This window comes from Argiope bruennichi, chromosome 5, assembly GCF_947563725.1.
Source record: "Argiope bruennichi chromosome 5, qqArgBrue1.1, whole genome shotgun sequence".
NCBI classification, from domain to species: Eukaryota; Metazoa; Arthropoda; class Arachnida; order Araneae; family Araneidae; genus Argiope; species Argiope bruennichi.
The window spans coordinates 117,690,889-117,708,752 of record NC_079155.1 but is presented as its reverse complement, the minus strand read 5'-3'; the positions used below and the strand labels follow the sequence as shown (position 1 = coordinate 117,708,752).

The 17,864-nt window shown below is 28.2% G+C and overlaps 2 protein-coding genes across 2 annotated transcripts in view; one reads left to right on the top strand and one right to left on the bottom strand.

Annotated features, from left to right (window-relative positions):
- LOC129968483 (sphingomyelin phosphodiesterase-like) overlaps window positions 1-16,523 on the bottom strand; it is a 62,894-nt gene extending 46,371 nt beyond the window's left edge. The window contains exon 1 of the mRNA XM_056082411.1: window positions 16,346-16,523. The gene's annotated coding sequence lies outside the window, so the exon portion shown is untranslated. The remainder of the gene's footprint in view (window positions 1-16,345) is intronic.
- On the top strand, window positions 338-1,864 carry LOC129968373 (kelch-like protein 3). The gene has a single exon (XM_056082229.1). The coding sequence runs from the start codon at window positions 338-340 to the stop codon at window positions 1,817-1,819; it is 1,482 nt and encodes a 493-aa protein (XP_055938204.1). The 3' UTR covers window positions 1,820-1,864.
- Window positions 16,524-17,864: the final 1,341 nt, after the last annotated feature.

Here is a 17,864-nt window from a genome sequence, read left to right as displayed (position 1 = left end):
TTTTAAAGAAGCTTTCATGAAAAATATGAACGTGGAAAATAAAATTCAACAGTATCATCACCCTATGCATTTCAAAGACATTTTTAAGACTGGAGAATTCGAAAGACTTCATAAGCTATCGGATGCTTTTCTTTTCACTGAAGATGGTGGCGTCTTCTACGTTCACAGAATGTTTTTGGCTTTTCGAAACATCTTCTTTAAATCTCTGTTCTGCAGAAACAAACATGAAAAACATTTCTACATTCCGAATATAGATGAAAAGACTTTGGACACCATTTTGATTTATCTATATATCGGGAACATCAACCTAACGGAAGAAAATGCAAGGAATCTACTAATGGCTTCCAGCGTATTAAAAGTGAAGGACTTATTCAAACTTTGCCGCTCGTTTGCTTTGAAGAAGATGACAACGAAGAATTGCCTTCGCTTTTTCACCGTAGCTTGGGATATTAAAGATCTGCAGCTTTTAGAGAGTTGTTTTAGATTCATTCAGATACATTTCGAAGAGGTTCTAATGGATTCGAGAGAATACGTGGCTGATTTACCTTTTGATTCTTTGTTGCGGTTTTTGGGAGACAGGAATTTGAACGTGACTAGCGAGAAAACAATCTGGAAAGCCATCGTGACCTGGTCAGAAACGGAAACACTCGAGAAGTTGCGTTTTGTTCCTCGGCTACTTTCAGTTTTAAATTTAGATGAAATTGATGAAGAATTTGCAAAGGAAATCCTTGACCATCCAATCATAAAGCATAATCCTTTCTGCGATGAAATGAATAATGCGATACTTAAATCATCGCCAAGTTCGAATCGTGATAGCTTTATAGCACATATTCGTAGAGACCAAAATTTCATTTCGGATATTTATAATTGCCGAATGCCTTTGAATCTGAATTTCATAAGTTACTACAGTACGTTAAAAGAAAGTCCTTCGATAAAACTGTATCTAACTTATGATGATAAGCTGGATATTTGGCGACAAGTTGGCGACATCGACTTTTGGCCAGATTCTCTCATTCAGATAAAGGAACGAATTTACATGTTCAATTCTTTGGAAAACCGCAGCCTGGCATTCGATGCTCTAAGTTGTTCCTTGATACAAGTACGACCCAGTCCATTTCCTCGATTTCATTATCACGTGGTCGCCGTGGGTAATTCCATATATGCAGTAGGAGGAGCAACTGAAAGGGAGGAAAGTACTTCCTTGTTGGAATGCTACGATCCATTCTTTGATTCATGGGAGATTATGAAACCAATGATTCCAATGATTCTTTGGGAAGCCATCATTATGGGCAGATTCATTTATGCCATCGGCGAGGATGTAACTGCAAATCTTCCAACAATGATGGTTCAGGTGTATGATTCAGATTTTTGCAGCTGGAGGTCAGTTAGTGCTCCAAAAGTATATCGTCAGGAATTCGCAGTAGCCTCATTTGGAGGTCAGCTATATGTGATAGGAGGGCACAGTCCTTTTAATTGTCTGAAAAGCGTGGAGATATACGAACCTGCCAGCGACACCTGGAGGGATCTACCAGATTTACCATTTAGTTATGTCCTTCCGAAAGCTGTTGTTCTTGATGGCAAAGTATTTGTGTATGAAGACCTCTTTAAGGGGAAGCGATATGGTACTGTTCATCCTCCAATTTATTTTGATGAGGGCAGACAGAACTGGGCAACCGTAGAACCAGGTTCTCCTCTGATCGATATTCATTTGTATCAGTTCTGCTCTTTGGAAGGATCTGACGTTTTAAAAGAATTGGTTGTCAATAACAGACGTCCAGGGATTTCATGGAGCAATAGTTTCTTGTACAAAAATTTTTAATCAATGAATTAAAATTTATTCGATAGCCTTTTGGTTATTTACATTAAAATATGCCATTAAGAATTTATGTATCTTCTATTCCAACTTTTATATTTGATGAGTAAATAAACAATTTAATGACTAGATTGGAAGAGGAATCAATTGTTATATATACTTGATTTTGAGTAGTGATAAGACAACATCATAATTAAAATTACTTTTTTAATCTTGATTTTTCATTTGCGCTAGAAATGTTTAGACTTGTTTGTAATTAGATAATTATTTTTATTTACCAGAATATACTTTGATTATATGGTATTTTTCGGCAGATAACCAATATTTTGTGCTTTAATATTCACCCTAACTTTAGACTAATACTGAAACAAGTTTTGAACTAATAACTAATTCCCTAATAGTAAATATAACCACAATGTTGTCCAGTAATATAAATACTTGTCTATATCGTTAGATATCGTAATAATTTTGTTGGAAATTTTGTACTAATAATATTTGTATCAATTAAAATATTACTGCATTATGCTTGTGAGCACTGGATTGAATTAGGCCCAGAGAAATTAGAAGCTAAAGCAATTTTCATGAGCTTGAAACATCCAATGATTACCTTTTTAGCTTGAACACCATAATGAAAACATGGTGAGGGATAGCTGAAGTTTAAATATAACTAATCCATTTTGAAACGTTTAATGACTTTATTAGCATGAGTACATGGTTAACTTTATATAATTGAGATTAAAAAATGTTTGCAAAAAATGAAGGGAAGAAAACATTGCGAACAAAAGTTAGTACCTCTGAAGATAAAGAAACACAAGTTCTAAAATAACCGAAAGAAATGCCATGTTTTCCACTGATGATGGGATAGATTTGACAAGGGAATTGTGATTTGTTAATCTAACAATAGGGATACCTTCCTCATAACAAGTTCATGTGGTTTCACCAAATAAAAATTAATAAGTAAATAAAATGCAAAATAAGGGGAAAAGAATTCACAGAATTTAAGTTACAATATTTCCTTTTCTCTCTTCTTCACTATATTTCGATGACAATCTCTTTTTTATCGAAAATGCTTACTCAAAAGCGAAAGGTAATTTTTTTAATGGTAATAAAATAATTTATTTATTTTAAGAATAACACACATTTCTTCAATGATTACTACAGAATTCTACATTTTAAATTGCGAATAACCAGCAGTTAAAATTTCGTCATGCATTATTCAATGAAAAAGTATTATTGAGAGAGTTCTTGCAAATACAAAATATAGCATCCGAACTGTATTTCATATAATTTTTTGCAATGCATATTTTAAATTATTAAATCGTGCATTGAACAGAGAAACTTATCCGTCTAAAGCTAGTAGTCCATGCCCAGAAACTGATTAGGCCTAGAAGAAAATTTTGGATTTTTTTTTTTTTTTTGGCAATTTTGGCAAATTGCTCTAAATAATTTTAGGCTAATCGATTTTGGAAATCAGCTGAATTTCCGGAAATACAGGTTATATTTAATTTCAGTTAAATTGTTTAGACATATTTCACTTTCAAACTGTCAGACATTAAAGCTATATTTTTTTTGACTGTCTTACACTTGCTCTATTCATTACTAGCCGCCTTTGGCGACCAGCCGGTTCACCAGTATTACCGCTCGCTACAATTTTCAATTAAATATTTTAAGTAACTTGTCTCTTAATAGCTTCTCAAACAAAACATTTTTAATCTTCAAATTTTGATAGTCATACCAAACTTATACTGATCGTTTCGTTCAATTTACTATATATATTTTGCTAATTTGTTGTCATTTGCGGTAAAACTTCAGCTTTAATTTAAAGTGGAAATGCTGAAATTGCAATTAATGTAAAGATATTTTTTAATGAAACCAAGCGTTTTATTTTATTTATCATTTTTGTTGTTATTTATTTATTATTATTATTATTGAATATGAGTACTGCAAACAGAATCGTTCGGTATTTAAGTCTTATGTGAACTACAAAATATTTTTCATAATTTGCGTAATATCTCAAAGAATAATTAAACAAAAATTTCTCAGATTCAGCATAAAATTCAGTTCTTAGTTTTGCTTTCAAAAGGATTGAAATGAAATCAATAATAATATTTTGTTCCAGCCTATAAATATATTTCAAAAATTATGAAGTCTAAATTTTATGCAGTAAGGTATCATATTCTGAGAAATATTCTGGACACACCAAATTTTAAATAAATGAATGAATGTTTCTATTTTCCACGGTTAACTAAGACTGATTTATGAAGTTTTGAATGTTAAAAATTTAGAAAACCTCAACATTTTCATAATCTTAGGCCAATTAATCTTGAGAAACCTGCGCGCTGATTGGCGTATTTTCTTTAAAACAATCGATGGAAAATCTAAAATTATCCTTTTTTTTTTTTTTTTTTTTTTTGAATAGTGATATTCAAATTTTTATAAATCAGTCAGTTTAAGTGATTGATTTTGTTAATTGGAAATTAATTCTTTATTTAAAATATTAGTGTTTCAAGAACATTTTGATAAACGTGATTTCCACAGCAGAAGCTTTATGTAAAATCAAAAATTCGTTATATATTAGAGTATTTATTGGATCAAGTTACATAAAATATAATCATTTTCCATTTAGACCATTTTAGAAGACCTGTGTCTATTACTAAAGGTTTACAAATTAGCAGTGTGGCCCTGATTTGAATGGATATCCTGTTCATATTAAACAAAACTTGCCTTAAAATAAAACTGATTTATTGGATTAATAATACAGATAGTGTAAAAGATCATAAAATAATTTTTCTTGAATTTATTTTTTAGAAAAAAATAATATTCCATATTTGTTTCATTTCCTACAGACACGTGACGAAAATCATATTTTTGCAGATTTCATTTCCAAAAAGATTTAATTTATTTTTAAATGGAGCTTTAATCGATGTGATGGCAACACTTTGAAAAAAGCTAATTTTTCCCCCATGAATGCGAAGCGTGCTCGTGCAGCTTAAATTTTATTTTTATTTTGTACGAAAAAAATTGTTGAAAAATATAGTTAAATTATTTATTTAAAAATTAATTAAAAATAGAAATTTAATTTTAAGGTTAAAACATTGGTATCATTTAAAAGATAAATTTTTGATCTTTAACTTGATGTAAAAATCTTTTTTGTGCGGTAATATTTTCGGAAGTTATAGCAGAAACACGCTAAAATTTCGCTTATTTTTTAAATAAATAAAAATTTAATTAAAAATTCGAAAAAATAACCTCGAGGTGCACATTTCCGGCCTCCAAGGTATACACGTGGCAAATTTCGTAGCTGTTGGTCGAACGGTCTGGCCTGTAGAGCGCCAACATACACACACATACACACACATTGAGCTTTATTATAAGTATAGATAAGTATAAAACCTTTTATTTTTTTCATAGAGAGTAGTCTCATAACATCATAGTGCCATTAAAAATATTGTTGTTGTGTGCTTTGACTGTCTTCTAAATTTCGCTTTATTTTTTTATTTTTCCTATTATTGTAACTTCACGGGTTGCAATTACAGAGATATTAAATGGAATCCTTCTTCTTTAAGTTTCAACAATGGGAAAAAATTAAGCAATAAAATATTTCACGAAACAATGAAAACGGTTGAAATTTCAGAACAATAATGTAACTTATTTTTAGAAATTAGACAAAAAGATATTTTTATACAAATTACAAAAATGCAGAAAAACAACACAGACTATTCAATTGATATCAATTTTTCAACTCAAACTAAACAACTTTAACTTCCACTAAAAAAAATAAACTTTTTAAATTTTCAGATTTACTTTTGTGCAACAGTTTTTTTTTTTTTTTTGGACATTATCGAAAAAAAAAAAAAATCCCGCCAAACTTTAGCCTAATTTTTAATTAAAATTTCAAAAAAAAAATCGCTTTGAGGTGCAAATTTGATAGTTGTAGGTCCAACGATCGGGCCTGTAGAGCGCCAAAACATATATTGACATTCATCTTTATTATTTCGCCATTGGCAACCAAATGATCCACCATTTTCCACCATTGATTATATTTAGTTTTAATTAAAACGATTAGATATAACTTCAAATCCATTATTCCATCGAACTGTCAGATCTTAAAGCCGTGCTATTTTACATATACTGTGGTGATTGCATACATAAACTTTTCTAACAGATATCAGGTGATTGACATCATAACGCGGTTGAAAATGCAAGTTTACAGTTCATTATCTTCTAAAATTTGCTTCTTTTGTTGTAACTTTATTTTTATTTCTTTAGTAAACTATACAGATATTAATCAGAATCCGTCTACTTTAGCTTTTCAACAATGGAATAAAATCACACGATTAAATATGTGGCAACAATGATGGCAACCACAATGCCTTAGACAATGAGAGTATTCATGGCAAGAATGTAATCCTTTGTTAGAAATTAAGGAAAAATATTCTTAAAAATTTGCCATAATTCAGAACATATTGGCATCATTAAAAACACATTTTTTTATATATATTTTGTAAAAGTGTAAAATTAATTTTAGAGAAATTATATTTATTGAAGTTAAGGTGGAAAAACGACAAAATTCAGCTTAATTGTTAATTAGCTGAAACTCCAATTATAATTTCATAAATTCACTCTGAGGTGCACATTCCTAACCTTCAAAGGCGAAATTTAGTAACTGTAGACCAATCGACAGGTCTGTAAAGGCCAAAACACACCAAAACACACACACACACACACACCAAAACACACACACACACACACACACACACACACACTTATTGCTAATAGAGATTTAAAAAAATTCCACAATATTGCTCGTCTTAGATATTTTAATCCAAATCAGCGCTTGTAATTATTTTTTGTAATTCTTCTAGCTTCTTTTTTTTCTTTCTTTTACATTTCTACAGGATGACACGAAAAAAAAACCCCTTATTTGGAGTTATAAGCAAAAGTTATAATCTCTATAAGAGACTATTTATAATAGACGCAGTTATAATCATGACAAAAATATTTTGCATTTGAAGCTGAGTTCAAAAATCTGGAAAGAATCGACCATGCACAAATATCTATCAAAATTCGAAAATTTTTAGTAGTATTAATTTAGCTATGTAAGTCAATTCTAAAATTTGAAAAATATTTTATCTTTGATAAGCAGCATAGTAAGTAAGAGAACAGCATGAAAATTAGTTAAAAATAAATAATAAAAGCAGCATTGAAACAAAGACAAAGAAACGAAATATTTGAAGCACAATCAAAGCCTGAAATCTATTTCAGGCTGAATCAACTGCATGTAATGAAGATAATGTATTAATATCTACCATCAACTATAAAAATGTATTAAGTAGAATTACTCTTAAATTACAAGATTATCTTGTAATATGGTCATTCATAATCTGTTACAACAGTAATCAGTATTTAATTATAAAGTATATAATTGCTTAATGCACATAAACGAATAGTATTATCTCTAGACAAGATTATCTTGCAGAAGGTGAAAGACGGGTTAATGATCGAGTTGAAAGTTAAATCTAAGAAAAGAAATTGAAAGCCTAATTTTGTAAACTGCACTTCATTGTAAAAAAATGTGTAAAAAAATTATCTTAATTTCAAACGAAAATAATTATTGGACTTAATAAATAAATAAATGGCAATAAATAAATAAATGGCAATAAATAAATAAATGACTAAAAATAAACTGCAATAAAAATGAATTAGATTTAATTATAATTCTATAAATTACTATCTCAACAGCGAGTTTTTTTTTTTTTTTTCAAAAATTATAATTCTGTAAATTGCTATTTTAGCAGCAAGTTTTTTTTCTTCTTATAATTCTGTGAATTATTATCTCATAAGCAAGTTTTTTTTAAAAAAATATATATATATATAGTTCTGTAAATTACTATCTCATCAGCAAGTTTTTTTTAATTATAATTTTGTGAATTACTATTTCATCAGCAAGTTTTATAAAAAATTATAATTCTGTGAATTACTATTTCATCAGCAAGTTTTTTTAAAAAAAATTATAATTCTGTGAATCACTATCTTATTAGCAAGTTTTTTTAAAAAATTATAATTCTGTGAATTACTATCTCATTAGCAAGTTCTTTTTTAAAAAAATTATAATTTTGTGAATTACTATCTCATCAGCAAGTTTTTTTTTTTTTTAAATATAATTGTGTGAATTACTATCTCATTAGCAAGTTCTTTTTAAAAAAATTATAATTCTGTAAATTACTATCTCATTAGCAAATTTTTTTAAAAAAAATTATAAATCTGTGAATTACTATCTCATCAGCAAGTTTCTTTTTTTAAAATTATAATTATATAAATTACTATCCCATTAGCAAGTTTTTTTAAAATTATAATTCTGTGAATTACTATCCTATCAGCAAGTTTTTTTTAAAAAATTATAATTGTGTGAATTACTATCTCATCAGCAAGTTTTTTTTAAAATTATAATTGTGTGAATTACTGTCTCATTAGCAAGTTCTTTTTAAAAAAATTATAAATTTGTGAATTACTATCTCATTAGAATGTTTCTTTTTTTTAAATTATAATTCTATGAATTACTATCCCATTAGCAAGTTTGTTTTTTTTAATTATAATTCTGTGAATTATTATCCCATCGGTAAGTTTTTTAAAAAATTATAATTCTGTGAATTAATTTTTTACCTTCAAGTTTTTTAAAAAATTAAAATTTCATTTAATTTGGAATATGAATTTATAATTATGTTATTGAATTAACTAATTTTTATTAATTCTGTCATGTAAAGTCTTAACTATTATGTATACAATTGATTTAATTTCTGAATTTTTTTATACATACTTTAAAATAATAAAATTCAAATAAAACAACGAGTATTTTGTCGATCTCTAGTTTTAATCAGTTTATGTCTAATCTGTTATGCAGTAATCATCTGAGATATCAACCTCCACAAGTGATCTCATTTTGTGTGTTTTATGTGACTATAAGCATTTCCGAAATACATGTAAATTTATTCCATTCCCGATAAAGTTGCGCTGATTTTGCAATCGGCGGAGTAGTTTGCATCAAGATGCTTCAGATTATGAATAAATAATGTGCTTTAAAATAGACTTTGGAAGTATGAAGTAATGGAATTATGTCATACGACATTATAATGCACGTGGCAAACAAAACTGTAGATATCATTCTAAAAGCGATTGGACATTGAAATATGCAATCATCTAATTTATCCTTTTTTTAAAAAAACATTGAATTGTCTAGACCACTCGTCGACAACTTGTTGTTTTGTATCTATGTTACCGTTAAAGTATGGAGTCCGTTATTTTATAGAATACCTAGTTATTCCATGAAATAACTGATCGTGTCCGTTAAAGTGTAAAACTCTCTTGTATTTCATGGTTTAACTAGTTATTTCATAGAATAACGATCTGCAACCCGTTAAAGTGTAAAATAATCTATATCATATATCTCGCACGACAAATACATTTACCTTCCACCCCTACTGCATTTATTTTTTGTTGTTTGTTTTAGAAATAAAAAATGTTTTTGTTTTAGAAATAATGTTCTTTGTAATTCCAAGTGTCATTTTAGTAAGCCTTGTTGTAACAAATGATTTTATGGTACGTTTCCATAAATACCATTTATACGCTGCAGAAATTAGATAAATTGCTTCTTTTTCATTTTAATTGTCCATCAATAGTTTAATTTCATTTTAGATAAATTGTTTATTTACACTTTAACTGTCTCTCATTAGTTAATTTATAGAATACCTAGTTATTTCATAGAATAACTAGTTAAAGTGTCAAATTAATAACATATCATACACTTTAACGGACATGATCAGTTATTTCATGGAACAACTAGGTATTCTATGAAATAACTGCATTATATACTTTAACGGTAACATCTATATTAATAATAAAGATGATGTTGTGTTGGCTCTCTACAGGTCAGACCATTTGATCTGCATTATGAAATTCGGCCCATGTATACGTTGGAGGATAAAAATGTGTAACATTAGCGAATAAAAAATTTTTTAATTAGAATTTTATTTAATTGAAAAGTATGCATAAATTTTCCGCCATAACTTCCTAAAATATTTTAACAAAAAAGTAAATGTTGCATCACTTCAAAACGTAAAAAAAAATTATTTTTGCCATGATAACAATTTAATACTCATACAAATTTGTACAGAATTTTGGCATTAATAAAATTTTTTAACACGATTTCCAAAAGTGTATTATATTGTTGCCCTGGGATTAAAAACGTTTCCATTGCTTCATTAAATATGTAATTGCGCAATTTTCTTTCATTATTGAAAGCTGAAGAAAAAGGATTCTGCTCAGCATCTGTGCATTTCTCAAAACGAATAGAAAAGTAAAGTTACAATGTACCAAAATTAAGAAGATAGATGACCCAGATATTTACCTTTTTAATAGTGTTATGATGCTATAGGATTGTCTCCATTCGAAAGGTTAATTTATACAAAAAATAGGACTTAAGACATTTAAAATAACTTGGATTTTAGTGTCAGACAATTTCGCGGTATCATGGAGTTATAAAAAAAATGACTTATCTGAAATGAAATATGACCAATACTCTCAGCGAAGCAGTTGGTCGTCTGAGGCTACTAGTTACATAATAATTGCATTTTTTCTTAAATAAGGAATTGATATACATTTCAGAAAATAGAATACTAAAGTTAAGGAAAAAAAACATTCCCCGACAAAATTTCTTGAGATTCTTGTAAATATTACGGTTTCTCTTAAATCCTGTTGATGAAGCAGAAACTTGCTTTCGCTGCACAAAGAGAAAATTTTAAAAGTCAAGATCATGTTGTTTCTGATATTTCAAACAGCTTATTTAATTCTTGCATTTAATTAAAAACTACAAACATTGGCAGTAGCCAAAATAGATATCAGATTCTTTTTAAAAGTTTACAATCATGAATTTTATTAAAATCAATTAAAAAGTCAGTAGAACAATGTCCGATTTCTTCGTGAAAAGGAAAATGACGCATTGTTTATCGGATTTTCCTAAATTATTCGAGGAATTCAGCATCAGAAATCATATTAGAAACTATATATTTGCGATATAAACGTAAAATAAACTTATAATATATAAACATATTTCAATTTTTATTTTATTTTATCATAAAGTAATCATTAATTAGCTAATATTCAAACAAAGTAAATGCAGAGTAAAATATATAAAATTCAAACACACTGCTTTGAAGGAAGAAAAAAATAATGTATCTGTAGGAATAAAATTACTTACTTTTAAATTGTAATAATAATTATGAAACATTATTACTAAGCGATTTATAATGTACAATTAAATTTATGTGTACTTTATGAAAGTACCTTTAAGCAAATCAAAAATATCGTCAGTTTAACAAAAAAATGTTATTTTTCAAAATATATGTTTTAAAATTAAAGTCTTGATTTTCAGCTCTATAAGTAGTATTTTGTTACATATAATATTAAAGATTATATTTTTTTACGAAAAACGTGTTGCTGGCACCTGATTTAGATAGGAGTTCAGATTTGGATGTATTTTGTTTGAGATATTTAAAAGAGTTTTTTGGATTATTCATTTTATAATCTGTTTCATTATACTGTCAAATCTAAAAAGTTCAAGGTTTATTATTTTTGCGAAATGTATGTAAACAGTAGTTGTTTGTTTGGTATTTCTTTCAAAATAAGTCCCCTAAGCAAACTGTGTATTTTTACCACCGTTTATATGTTATATTACCACCAAAAATGTGATTATGAATAGCTAATCTATTTGTCATAACTTTCCATCCCTGCATCGTGGTACTTTTTTGGAACTTGAGAAACGTTGTCAAATTTCTTTACACGAGAAAAAAAATCTACTTAGCGCAAGATTAGGAGAATAAATTACTTATAGAAGTATCGGAATAAAATGCTTTGAGAAATGGTAGCTGAAAGTCAGCCAGTTTAGTATAGTGATGAAGCACTACAATTTGCCTTTTCAGAAAACGCTGGATCGAATGTATGTCACCGCTAGAAGCTGCGTGTTTTGTAACCTTGGCATTTGATGGGTAAATTTCACTATTGCTTTTACAATGATAAACTTTTCATACGTTTTACATATTGATGAGCATTCTGATCCCTCATTTTTTTCTTTCCACTTTTTTTTTAACCAGTGTAGTTCGACTCAGTGGCAAATTTTGAAAAATTTATATTACGAGACTTCATTTTTAATAATTAGTGCATGCATTTATTAATGTAATTAACAAATTTAATTGACAAGTTATGATTTATTTTATTTTAGTAATTTCGGGAAAATATGCATTTATTACGCATTAAATATGTTTTTATTTATTTCCGTAATACATATATCATAGAAAAAAAAAATGTTAAAATAATATTTAAAGTAAAATCTTTTGCCAAATTAAACACAATTACTAATTATTTATTTACTTTATAAAAACTCTGAATTATTATATTAAAATCATAAATTATTTACTTTTGAAAATTAAATAATAATTTTCAAAAAATAACATTGTATATATTGTTCTACTGAACCTGCCAAGCAGCATATAATACCCAATTAGATGAAAAATCTTCCAAATACTTAACTTTTAATTCCTTTAACTATTTAATAATACTCTTTTAATTCAATTATTAATAATTTTAATAATTAAATGAATAATCCTAATATTCTGTAATTCGTAGTATTTGCAATTTAGCAGGCTTCATTATTTAATAAATAATAACATTACTTAATCGCCTGCGTCCTCCCCTCAGCCCAGCAATCTTAAGCAGCTAGCTTGTCTACAAAGTTGAAAACTCGCCACTGTTTCAACTCTTTCCTCCTACAAAATCGATGATGTTCCAAAAAATTAAACCAAGAAGAATTCAACTGACACGAAAGTATCACGTGAGCATTAACTGATTTCCTCAATTTTTTTTTTATCTTTATCTTTATTTCAATCGGCTTCTACAGTTAATAATCGCATTTATATGTTAAAATATCCGAAACTTATCTTTAAACGTCTATAATTTTTTTTTTATCAACAAAAGAGATCATAGCTAAATTTTGAATATACATATGCACTTTGGACTTAACAAAAGCTATTGTGTCTATATATATCGGGAAATTATCAAAACCATCTATAAGATGTGTTTGACTTACTGCTTATGATACTGCTGATATGCCTCGAAATACAATGATCGATTTTCGGAAACATGTCTATGTTTTAAATTTATTTATTTTTACTCATACTTGAGAAACCTAAATATAATTTTAAACTCACGAATGTATTGAAAGTAGGCCATGATTCCACTTTCCTTTATTAAAATAGCAATGAGGTCATTACTCAGTTACGAAAAATCAGAAATATCATTTCCTTCAGTCTGGAAGACGATAACGAACACGTTCCGATTCCTTTTTTTTAATCGTCTGGTTCCACTCCCTTAATGTATGCATAAAGAAAATACTAAGCAGAACGCTTCTCTTTATGCAAGAATAGCATTATCATTTGAAACGCAAAGGGAATATTTTTTTCAAACAAAATATATACCATTAAATGGTAGGAGTGGTCTCCTTAAAACTTTCTCGCATAGTTTCTAATGAAGGTGTTATCCCGGAGAATGCCTTGCATGGCAATGACAATATTAATTTTTGGCCTGAATTTATGAATTTTACTGAATCTATCAAGTAATCATTGATGGTTTTTGGCGATTGATGCTGTCAGTAATATTCAAAAATCCAATAAGTGTTTTAGATACCTTTCTCCAACTGATTTAAAAACCAAAATTTGACAAATAACTACACTTATAGTCGCAAATGCACTCTTAACTTAACACTTAACACCACACCAGCCTGCGCCTCCATTTTTAGAGCTCATGTGGCCCCTTTCCAGTTTGGTATAGATGTAGGTAGACTTTATTAAAAATAAAAAAATAAAACTGCAATCAGTTTGAAAGAAACGAACAAATGACAAAATATGAATACATATAACATAACAAGAACACCAACTTTGATATATTCATTGCATCTTGCTATAAATAATTGCGTTTTTTAGCTATATATGCTTCTGAAAATACAAGCCAACAGACGATTAAAATTTTGTTGGATTCAGATCAATAATTAACAGGTGTCTACACAATAGATGTTAAATATGTGTAACGAAGTTTATCCATCTAACTCTCTTCGTTTTGTAACTACCGTGTTATCTTCTATTCTAACAGCTGCAAAGACAGATTTCTTCTGAATGAAGTTTGCTCAAAATCTGATAGAAATCTACAAATTCATTTACCTCAAAGCATTTTAAAATTATGTTGGTCAAGGATAAACAGATAGATAGATTGCCAAAAATGTGTTTTTCGAACTCAGCGATGTCTAAAACATGGAGATTCATCCGAAACTAGAGTTTGAATTTTCTGACGATTGCAATACTTTCTCTGTACTTCGTATAGAAAAAAGTAAAAATGAATAAAACAGAGAGAGTGATCTTCTTGAAACATTTTTGCATATTTCCTATCAAAAGTGCCGGCCTACTCTTCCGCCTTTAATACATTTGTTATGTCCAAGAATTTCCTGAGTGCTCGAATTTTTATTTTCAGGGTTTCAAAACATGAGCGTTTTGTGTGTTTCGTAGTAATATTGAAATAATACGAATATGCCCTTTGGATGTCTTTATCGGACCAAGATATCAGATTGCATAGCAATTTTAGTTTCAAGATTACATAAAAAGGTCCGTCTATTTAAATAGCTGCGGTTTTGAGTTATTGCGTTTTCATAAATGTGAATGAATGAAATATAAATGTAAATGTCTGTACATATCGAATGTTTTCATAAATGTGAATGACTGTACATATCAAATGTTTTCATAAGTGTGAATGTCTGTACATATCGAATGCTTTCATAAGTGTGAATGTCTGTACATATCGAATGTTTTCATAAATGTGAATGTCTCTACATATCGACAGACTATCAAGCATTTGACAGATTTCATGCCAAAATTTATACGGTTCTACTCTTTAGATTCTAAGACTGTGTTCCAAATTTTATTCATCTAGATTTTCACATATTTTAAATATCCTATACACTTGCATTTGAACAGACACATAATATTTGCCGAGAATGGCGATCGTTCAAAATCTGATAGCTCCCAATCTTGGTGTAGAAAACACATGCCGAAATTCTCTCTGTCTTTGAATTACCATGTTTCACAGATGCAGAGACATAATTCCAAAAAAGACATTTTTTGGAAAGTCTAAACGCGGAGATTTGTCAAAATCTTAAATGATAAAAAATAAATACATTAAATTCCAATCAAATAACGGCAGGGGCAAAATATGTATATTTAAAAAATGTTAATTAGTATCTAATTTCAGAATTTTAAAGTCCCCAAATGGTGCATTTTAATGAGAATCCTCTTTTATTAACTGGCCAATTTAATTTAATGTATCAGTCCACTTTTAATCAAATCAACATGATTTAATTTAGTTTATTTCATTAAAAAATATAATGAAAATAAATTTATTATGTATGCCATACAAATAATAGCTTATCTAATAATATTTGAAAATTTTACCATAATTATTAGTTAACGATTTCTTCCATTTCACATAAAGATATACAATAATTATAATTGATTATAAACGAATAAAAATTTTCAAATGTCGATTTATGTTGCTGAAAAGTGCATACATAATCAAAGAAAATCTGTATAAGTATAAAAATTGTAGTACATTTTATAAAACATGTGATTACGTATTCGTTCAAGCACATATAAGTGAAATTTATGATTAAGATGACATCAATTAAGCGACAAATTTTTATTCCTTTCATTCAAATATTTAAGGCGAAAACTATATAGAAAACTTCTCTTTTTATTCGTTTGACTTAAATCTTAGTTAGTCAAGTGAGAAAATATGGAAGATTACAAAAGGCTACTAGAATTTTATACTGTTTATAAAAGTAAAATAGAAGAACGTTATATAAATTAAATTAGAATGATTCGAATTTAAATATTTATTTAATATGTTATGTATGGATCTAGAAATAATATCTAACACAAAATGAAATGTAAATTTCGACGATTCCTATTAAATAAAAATTTGCGATTTTGAAAAATAGTGACTATAGGCTTATTTTAAGGTATTATTATGTGTGTAATATATTTTTCCTTTGCCTAAGAGTTATTAAAAATATGGAGGGATCAATAAAGTCGATAAACGAAATGGCAGAATATTTTCTTTTAAGTGATACCTCAAATTTACACAAGACAAATTTTCGCTCTTTTTCTATATTATGTATATTTTACATATCTAAAAATTTTGGCGGGAAAAAATATAATGTTTTCTAAGAATAAAAGTCATAAAAAATTCAATAAAATAAGTAGTGAAAAATTCAATAAAATTAAGGTTATATAATCATTGTATGATCAATACCACGTATAGACTAAATATGTACTTAATGCTAAATATGTATAATATCAAACACAATTTGTGTTTCAAAATTATTATATTAAAAAAATATTATAATTAAAGATATGATAAAAATTTTTTCAATCCACTTACCTTGAGTTCTATAAGTAGAATTTAACCTTTGATACCGTTCCAAGGGACATCAGAATTTAAGCATACAAAAGATATATGTAGAAGCCGACGAATGATTGCAGCGAAATCGATAGTGACAGAAAGAAAAAAAGAACAGAAAAGAAAAAGAACGAAAAGAGCTGTCGTCACAAGAAGCACTTCACCTGATTCGCCAGCTAAATCCGAACTCTTCGTATAGCGAAATTCGTGATTGTCTTACTTAAACGAAAACCGAATTATTATTCCTTGATGAAAATATACCTCAGAATAAATAATTAAGTCTGTGGTTTCAAGGTAATCGTCTGCAACCGATACCACTTCGTTAAGTTCAAATGCGCAGACGATATCAAAATATTTTTCGCGTATATAAAGTAGAGAAAGAAATAAAGAAAAGAAGGACCGATTCGCTGTCGTTGTTAAGAGGGAAGTATTGTTCCTTTAGTTTAAAATAGTTTAGGAGGAAGCTTTGTGCTTTTGATGAATGCTTTCTAGGGTTGTCGACTAAGCAATCGCAAAAAGTTATTTGGGAATGGAATGAAGAAAACAGATCTAAGATAAAATTGATAGACGTGGCTTCTCATATGCAGTTATTTTTTACCAGAAAATTTTTCCTCACTTTGCATATTTTTGATTACATATGCATGGACTTTGAGTAGACGTTTTCAGAGCGTAATTTGCACACATGTGTTAGCCCTTTGCACTAGGATGGTGACTCTCTCTCACGATTCAAGAAGGTGCATCATTTTAATGTTTGTTTTTTAAAATTTTGACTTTAAAAGAAACCTAAAAAATGGTAAGAAAATATAAATTAATTTTTCGGTAAAATTCAGTTTAAAACTATAATAATTTTTTTTTCATACTAATAAGCAAGTCCTTGTATTAGGTGAATAATTATGCATCGAATTACTTTTCCGAGTACAAAGGGTTAGCATAGTAGCTATTCATAGGTTATTGGATGTTCATATGATTTATCATAAGGTATCATTTCTTTCCATTTTGACAGTATTATTTTTTTTTACTGAGCTTAGTATAAACATTATTTTCAAAAGCAAAGTTTTTAGAAAAGTTTCAGTTTCTACATTTTTTCATTCGTGAAAAATCGTTTTATCAGAAAATTAGTAATTACAACTATAATAAAAGAGAATAAATAAGAAACCTGATAATTATTATAAAAAAACTCAACAAAAGACAGTTTAAAAGCTTTAGTAATATATTTTATATCAAAATATTTACCGTTTTTATTTCCTCATATACGAAGTACCGAGATAGAATTTTAATCGCCAAAAAATTCGAATGTGAGATTTTGACTAATCTTCATGTTTTAAACCACCTTTAGTTCGAAAAATACATTTTTTTGAAAAATGTCCGTCCGTCTATCTGTCTATGTGTCTGTGACAAAAAATAACTCAAAAACGAAATTTGATATATGATCTTTGCACAAAATTTGTAGATTTCTATCAAATTTTCATAAAAATCTGTTCAGAAGAGGTCTGTCTGTCCG